The sequence below is a fragment of the Rousettus aegyptiacus genome, unplaced genomic scaffold (genome assembly GCF_014176215.1).
Source record: "Rousettus aegyptiacus isolate mRouAeg1 unplaced genomic scaffold, mRouAeg1.p scaffold_m13_p_7, whole genome shotgun sequence".
In the NCBI taxonomy this organism is placed as follows: Eukaryota; Metazoa; Chordata; class Mammalia; order Chiroptera; family Pteropodidae; genus Rousettus; species Rousettus aegyptiacus.
In genome coordinates, this window is record NW_023416310.1 from 113,222,179 (window position 1) to 113,231,170 (window position 8,992).

General features: G+C 40.3%; 1 protein-coding gene across 1 annotated transcript in view; it reads right to left on the reverse strand.

The window, feature by feature from the left end:
- The window catches only part of LONRF2 (LON peptidase N-terminal domain and ring finger 2), a 98,885-nt gene extending 90,722 nt beyond the window's left edge, over nucleotides 1-8,163 (reverse strand). Inside the window, 1 exon segment of the mRNA XM_036225085.1 lies at nucleotides 7,892-8,163. Within this exon segment, the coding sequence (XP_036080978.1) occupies nucleotides 7,892-7,997 (106 nt within the window). The 5' untranslated portion in view covers nucleotides 7,998-8,163.
- Nucleotides 8,164-8,992: the final 829 nt, after the last annotated feature.

Consider the following 8,992-nt stretch of genomic DNA (forward strand, 5'->3'; position numbering starts at 1 on the left):
ATAAGCAGCTGTTTTGGGATGGAAGGTTCTGTAAATGTCAATTATGTCCAGTTAGTCTAATGTGTTGTTTAAGAATGTTATTTCCTTATTGACTTTCTGTTTGGATAATCTGTCCATATCCAGCAGTGGGGTATTTAAGTCCCCTGCTATGATAGTGTTTTGGTCTGTTTCTCCCTTTAGTTGTTAGCAATTGCTTTACATATTTCGGGGCTCCCTAATTGAGAGCATAGACATTAATAAGTGTTATGTCTTCTTGGTGCATGACTCCCTTTATTATTATGAAGTGTCCTTCAGCACCTTTCTTTATCTTTTTTATTTTGAAGTCTATTTCATCTGATATTAGTACCATTACTCCTGCTTTTCTCTGAATGCCACTGCTTGAAATATCATTTTCCACTCTTTCACTGTGAGTCTATAATTGTCTTTGGAGCTGAGATGTCAATCCTGAAGGCAACATATGGTTGAGTTTTGTTTGTTGATCCATTCTGCATCTCTGTGCCTTTTTATTGGTGAGTTCAGTCCATTTACATTTAGGGCTATTATTGAAATATGAGGTCTTCTACAGCCATTTTATCTTTTGCTTTCTGGTAGCTCTGTGTTTCCCTTGCTTCCTTGTCCTTGTGTTTCTATTTTCTTTATTTTGGTTGGTTTCTGTGCATTTTGCCTCTGATTCTTCTTGTTTTCTGACTCTATGGTGTGTAGTTACCATTACAAATATGAAAAGGATAGTTGTGTATATTTTTTCTTCTGCACGTGCCTTATCTCCCTTCCCCTTTGCGAATTTGGATCTTTGAATTCTCCTTTTTAGTCATTGTTGTCTCAATTTGTTTCTATGTATGCTGAACGTTCATTACTATCTTGCTATAGCAATTCTCTTCTGAGTATTTAAGTTTATAATGCCTTGTTCTTAGTAAGAGTTGCACTCCTCTACTTCTATTTGCCTGATAGTCAGTTTACTCCAAATTATGTATGTTTGTTGTTTTGTTATTTTGTTTTAGGTGAGATGACCCCTTTCAGAATTTCCTGTAGTGCAGGCCTCATAGTGGATAATTCTCTCAAATTTTTGTATGTCTGAAAAGGTCTTAATTTCTCTTTCATATCTAGAGTAGAGCTCAGCTGGATACATTATTCTAGGATACTATTATTCACTTAATGGTTTAAAATTTCCATTTCTTTCTGGCTTGTAAGGTTTACATTGAGAAGTCTGAGGATAATCTAATGGGTTTTCCTTTATATGTTACCATTTTCTCCTCCCTGGCTGCCCTGAGAATTCTATCTTTGTCATTGATTTTTGATAACTTCAATATAATGTGTCTTGGTGAAGGCCTTATTGGGTTGGGATAATTGGGTGTTCTGTTGACTTCTTGAATTCCAGGTTCCAGCTTATTCCTTAGATTTGGGGAATTTTTGTCCACTGTTTGTCAGAAAATGCTTTCTAGTCCCTGCTCCTTTTCCTCTCCTTCGGTAATGCCCATTATTCTTATGTTTCCTCTTCTGACGGTATCAGCTAATTCTTGTATTTATCTTTCATTATTTTTCATTCTTCGGTTTCGCTCTTCTTCATTCTGATTTATTTTGAGATATCTGTCTTTGATATCACTGATCCTTTCTTCCATTTGGTCTACCCAAGCTTGCTATTTTATTTTTCAATTTTTACAGTGTGTCTTTTATCTCTAGAAGTTCTATTTGGTTCTTTTTGAGGGTTTCAGTCTCCTTGTTCAGCTCATCTAGCTGTTTCTGCAATTTCTGAAATTGTTGATATGACTTGTTTTGGAACTCACTGAGTTCTTTCAGAAGTACCATCCTAAATTCTGTTACTTAAGTTGTATATTTCTATGTCTGTAAGCTCATTTTATGGAGATTTTTCTCTTTCTTCTGAGATGCCTTGTCACCTTGGTTGTTCATGGTGTTTAATGGACTATTTCTCCACCTGGGCATTAATGAAAGTGTATTCTGTTGTTTTCCCAGAAAGATTTATTATAAAGAGGTCTCTCCTTAGCCTTCTGCAAAGAAGGCACTTTTCTTTTGGTTTCTTCTGGTTAGACACCTCTTGGATCCCTGCTTTATATAAAGCCTAATGTCTTTTATTTTCTTGTAGATTTTAATCACACTCACTACTTTCAGTTTCAGTCCCTGCCAGTATTAGCAACAGTCTTGGTAGCATTTGTTCAGATTCCCCTGGGGTTCCATGGCGATTGGTCTCAGAGGGTATGGGAGAGGGGCCCTCTAGGCTGGGGGTTGGTGGCTGCAGCTCAGCCTCAGTTTTGCAACTTAGGCCAGTAGAAATCAACTGTTCTCTGCTGTCCCATCCCGCTTCTCTGCTTTCTGCCCTGATGACTGAACCCTGCTGCTGGCTGTATAGAAAAGTCCCAGCACTTCCAGGCAGGGCTGATCAGGGAAGTCGCTGCACCATCCTCCTGCAAGGAGCTCCGGTGGATGTGAGAGGCAACTTCCTTATTGTCTCAGTCCACTGCCCAACACCCAAGATTCTGACCTGTGGTAGCTCTTATGTGCAGATCCCACACCAGACATGCTGGTGTGCATTTTGGGTGTTTTTGTTCAGTTTTAGATGTTTGGCTTCTTGTTATTTCAAGGGGAGAGATCCAAGGATGTTCACACTCTGCTATATTTTCCCAGAATCTGAAGATTTTAGTTATTTGCTACTGAATTTTAGTTTAACTCCATAGTGTTCAAAAAACATGTATTGTCTGATGTCAGTCTTCTAATATTTGTTTCAACTTGTTTTATGACCTAACCCAGGGGTTGGCAAATACAACTTCAGACCATATCCATCCCCCTGCTTATAATCATGTGAACATAAATAGATGATATATTCTGCAGTAGTTGTATGTGCTGCCATATAGTAATTAAATCAAAGTAAAGTATATTGTTCTAATCTATGTCCTATCCTTATCAGCTTAGTAAGAGTTTTCTTCAAAATATCCAATTATCTCTATTAGTTTTGTCATCTTTAGTTCTCTATATATGTGTATATACCTGATTTTGGCATATGAATTTAGGATTGTTACATATTTTCTGTTGAATTGACCTATTTATCATAAACATCTCCATCTCTCATGGCAATCCTTGCTTTAAAGACTCACCTTGTCCCATAGTACTTCTGCCATATCAGATTTCTTCTGGTCAGTCTTTGTATAGTATTTTTTGCTATCTTATTAACTTTAACCTTTTTGTATCCTTATATCTAACATTAACCTTATGTGTATCTCATGCGGCTGTATTTTGTTTAATCTAGTTTGTCAGCACTTACTTGCCTTTTAACTGGAATATGTAGATAATTTATATTTAATGCAAACTGAGCTCACTTTTTTATTTTTTAGTTGTCCCTCTTATTCCCTGCTGCTTTTTTCTTTTTACTTTCTTTTGCATTAATAAGTATTTATTATTCCACCATAGCTCTTTAATTTTATATTTTATAATCCTTTCAGTGGCTACCCAAGAGACAATATCCAAACTTGATCTATCAGTGTACTTTAAATCAGTATATTTACCACACCCAAAACAATGCACAGGCCACATAACAATTTAACTTTATTCACACATCCTAGCTTTGTGCTACTGTTTTACGATTTGCTTTTATATATGTTATAAATACAAAATATTGTTATCACTTGAAATAATCAATATTCTCTTATGCCTATTCCTATATTTACCCTTCCAGGTGGACTTCACTCTTTCCTTTGGTTCCTTACTTACATTTGGATCATTTTCTGTAACCTGAAGAATTCCTTACTACTTCGTGTAGTGCAATTCTGGTGGCAATAAAAAGCCTTAAGCTTTACTTATTTATTTCTTTGGATTAAAGCATATTGGTTTTTGTCTTCATTTCTGAAAGATATTTTCAACCAAGAAAAGAATTCCAGGTAAGCTATCCCCCCACCCCCACCCTTTCAGCATCTTAAAGATGTTATTCCATTATCTTCCAGTTTTAATTATTTTGTTGTAAAATCAGCTGTCAGTCTTATTATAGCTCCTTTGAAGGGAAATGTCCTGTGTTTTCTGACCGCTTTTAAATGTCTCCTTATCTTTGATTTTCAGTAACCTGACTATAACTTAGATTTGTTTCATCCTGCGTATTTGTGTTTATCCTGTTGGGCTTACTGAGCTTCTTGATTCAGTGAATTAAAGTTTCTCTACCAATTTGGAAAATTCTCAGCCATTTTTTCTTCAAATATGTTTCTTGCCCCTTCTCCCTCTTCCAGGATTCAAATTTCGTAGACCTTTTGTCTGTGTCCCACGTATCTCTTAGGTTCTACTTTGCTTGTTCTTTTTCTCTGTGATTCAGTTTGGATATTTTTCTATTGACTTGTTCCTGAGTATTCTCATCCAACTTCTGATATGTCCAGTCTATTTTTTTTAATCCATCTAATTCTCAACCTCAGGTATATTTTGCAGTTCTATACTACCTGTTTGGTTGGGTTTTGGGGTTTTTTTTTACATATATATATATATATATATATATATATATATATATATACAGTTAACTACTGAATTCTTTATCTTTTCATACATTTCTGTTTTAACATATCCATTAGTTATTTTGAATTCCACTAACAACTTATTGGCCAAAATTAGTCATGTGGCTCCACCTGAGGAGAATAGCATTCCTGGCCTCATGTGACCAGGAATGCTATTCTACTTTGTTTGGGGAAGGTATAGAGATAAAAATATTTGAGGAACAGTATTAATAATTACCACACTTGATTAGATCCACATTTAAGTAAGTGTCAGCCTAGATCTAAACAGAGGCATTTCTGATTTGAAACACTCGTGACATTTTTACTATATTAAAAAATTTGGGGGACTAATTTAGCATGAAATTAATTTTTTCTATAAAATTTTAAACTAAGGAAACTTGGATTTCTTTTTTAATCTTTGAATGGAAAATGAATACTGAATATAGTAAATAAAAGTTCTTATGACAAATTGACTGTAATAGTCTTTTTTTTAAAACTTGTAAATTGAGATCTAATGCATACATGGAAAAGTTACAAATCACGAGTATACAGTTCAATGAACTATCACAAAATAAAGACACTCGTGTATCCATTCTCTAGATCAGAAAACATAACTATTACCCCACAGGTCCCTCCAAAAGAAACCACTTCCCTGACTTTCTTCTAACATGTTATAGTAATATCGCCTGTTTAGACTTACAGATGAATAGAATCACACACTAAAATATTTTTGAGTCTGGCTTCTTTCACTTCACATTGTGATTCATCCACATGTAAATATAGTTGGTTCACTTTCTGTATAGTATTCCATAAAGATATCATAATATTTACCCATTCATTCCGATCTCACTAGATGTTGGGCTGTTTCACTTCAGGGCTATCTCTAAGGTGACACACTCTCGTACATTTTTACAGTGCACAACATGCATGTACCTCTGAAATTGCTTGACCAAAGGTCATATTTAACATTTCCAGATACTTCCAAACAAATTTTCAGGAGTATAATTTGCAGAATGAATGGGGCTAGTTCAACAAAATAACTGAGTTATTAATTTTATTTCATTTTAATTTACAGAAATTTAAGCTTAAAAAATTGATACTCTATTCAGTTAAAGGAAAGCTTTTAAGTTAATTTGGAACAACTTCAACATGTGAGTCTACTTTTTCAACTCTAAATTTTGTGAAATCTTAATGGAGAGGAAGTACTTCTGATGAAAATTTGATGCCTGAATTAGGGTGGGGAGTAAATGTAAAGCCACAATGGATTTCAAAGATTTCATTTTTTTTAAAGTAAAATATGGATTTTTTTTTTACATTGAAGATATGTTAAAATAATATTTTGGATACATAGGATTAAAAATATTCCTCACCTGCTTTTCACCCTTTTAAAATGTCCCTACCATGTCCTATGACAGATGACTGGCTAAAGCAACTGTGGTACATATATACAATGGAATACTACTCAGTCATAGGAAGAGATGAAATGCTTCCATTTGCAAAAACATATATGGACCTTGAAATAATCATACTAAATGAAATAAGCCAGATATAAAAGGTCGAAAATCACATGATATCGCAGGTGGGATATAAACCTAAAAGCAACAAATGAACAGGACAAACTAACAGAGACTCATGGACATGGATAATGGACTAGTGGTTACCAGCAGAGAGTGGAGAGAGGGGAGGAGGAAAATAAAATAAAATAAAATAAAATAAAATAAAATAAAATAATTAAATTAAATTAAATTAAATTAAAAAATTAAAAACAAAATATAGTAATTTAAAATTACATATGTGGCTTATACAATATTTCTAACAAATAGTGTTACTTTGCACCATATATAATAAGACAGTTGAAAACTCAAAAATACACAGCTTGTTAAAGCAAAAATGTGCTAGCTGCAAAAAGGCTACCGGATATTTCTTACAGAAATTTTATTGCTCTGGTCCAGCAGAGAATTCCCCAGTTTTGATATGTGTACCTTCTAAAAGAGAAAACCTTAATCCTAAATCTAAAATAAAATCCATACTGACTATAACACACAAGACTCTTTTGATAACAAAAGATTAAACAAGTCTTCTTGACTAGTGAGTTAAATCATATATACCCTGTTTCAAAACCAGTGAATTTAGAAAACATTATCACCCTCCACACACACACTTCTGCACCCAAAACAACTGTCAATAGAGTATCCTCATTCAGACTCAAATACAATGACCTAAGTTTGGTCTTCCTTTAAATTACATATTCTTAACAAGTAGTGGGGAGGAGCAGGAGCGGGGCGGGGCAGGGAGGCAGCAAAGAGAGCCTAGTGTTGGTCACAGACTTTGATTAAAAAAAAAAAATCATTAAAAAACCCACACATACTAGGTTAGTATAATAAGCTCATTGCGCCATTATAACATGGAATGGCCTGAGAGGGCACCAGACAGCATGAAGTAGTAAAACCAGAGTAGAAGTGCTCCCTTCCTGGATTCACTAGCTGAAATCTCAAAGCCATCCTGCCCCACTACAAAGCACTTCTTTTGCACCTCTAGGGTGGTGGTTATTTGCATTTTCCTGTAGGACGAGTAAAAACACTTCGCTATCCCACTCAACAGCTGAGATGACTTTATAGGCAGTCTTGGCCTTACAGGGCTGCTCAGGAAGGCTGCGGAAATCCAGGAAAATACACACGGGGGTAGGGGTGCGGGGTGGTGTGCCCCTGGCTTCTGACACCAGCCACCTCGGGTGCATCTGCACTTTACCAGCTTCAGAAAGCAAAATAACCCCTGAGCTTGACAAAGCTCTCTACTCCCAGCCCCGCCTCTCGACAGGTGTGAGGGAAGGCGGGCCAGTTCCCAGAGATGGGAACTTACCCAGATCCAGGGCCTGCTGGCACCTGAGCAGCGCAGCCTCTGGCTGCTGCTGGCGCTGCAGACTCCGCGCCTGGCCGACCAGCCTGCACACACGACCCTCGTCCGGGAAGCACTTCTCCAGCAGGCTGCTTAGCACCACGTTAACGCGCCACGCCTGCGGCCGCGCGGGACCTGGCTCCACGCAGCGCCTGCACACCGTGAGCCCGCACGGCAGGGTCACTGGCTCGTGGAGCAGCCGCTGGCAGCGCGGGCAGCAGAGCAGGTCGCAGGGCTCGGCGGGCGCCAAAGCTGCCGGCTCCCCGCTCGGCGTCCCGGGGACGCAGCCCGGCTTCCCTGCCAGCAACCTACCCCCGCTTTGGCCGAGGGCGCGCACCAGGCCGCCAGCCAGCTCCACAGGGCCCCGAGCCGCGCAGCGCCGCGGAACGCGCCCAGAGCTTCAGGGAGCCGGCCGGCGCGGGCCATCGCGTCCCCCAGCCGAAGGCACAGGCTGCGCTCGGGCTGCGTCACCCCGGCCATCACGGAGCGTAGGAGCTCGGCGGCCGTCTCGTACTCGCCTGCACGAAAGGACTCGTCTCCCTTCTCTATTCGCTTGGCCAGAGGCTCTCCATGGTCGCAGCCAAGATATGGGAGCGGCAGCGGCGGAACCGGCTCGGGGCTCATAATGGCGGGACTGCGGCCGCGTAGACCCGGAGGGAAGGAGATGAGGAGGAAGGATGGTCAGCCGCCTTCGCCGAAAGCCAACGCATCTGCTGGCGGCGCACTCCAAGCTGCGGCGGCCACAGCGGGGACAGGCGCAAGGCTGGGGCTTGTCCCCGCGCGCGAGGGCAGCCTGGCCCAGCGAGGTAGCAACCCACTCGGGCAGGGGCGGGGCCGGCACAGCGGGCGCGGCCCGGCCCTGCCCACGTGTGGCGACCTCCTCATTGCGCTGCCTTATGTAACCTGGTCACCAGTCGAAACGCAATGACCTTCTCCGGGTCCGCGTCTCCTACGAACCTGCCTCCTCCTAGCTCCTGGCGGCCCTGCGCCTGTGTGTGCCCGCGTTCTCTCTCCGCAGCCCAGGCAGCTAACCCCGAGCCACCGCGCAGCGCTTGGAGCAGGTGGGACCGCGGGACGCCCAGCCCTCGTGCCCCGCCGCACCAGCCTGTGCCAGGAGACCTGGCCGCCTAGACGACTTGTGGTTGTGGTTACAAAAGAGAACAGAGGACAAGTTCCTAAGTGCATCACTCATCCCTAGAAACTTGTCTTAAATGACGGGAACCCTGAAGTGAGTGGGAATGGATCATCGCAAGCTTCTGTTAATGGAACTCTCAATTAGACAGGAATGTTTTGGAACTCTAATGTAGACAGAATAATCATTTTAATAGAGAATGTGAAGAAATATCGAAATAGGTGCTAGGAAGAGGAGGTATTGAGAAATGGAAATTGTGCCCTGGATTAAGAAGCAAAAAGAGAATTTTTAAGTGTCTCCTAACACGGAGTACTCACTACACATAGAAGTTGCTAGAAGGAGGGAGTTAAAAGCTATATTGATGTATAAGCAAGGACTGAGCGTTCCTTCTATGCTCATTGAAACCAATTTTGAGAATTTTCACTATACATAGACTGATTTCTCTCCCCATTGTTCCACCTATTTTATTCTATGTATTTGAATGTAG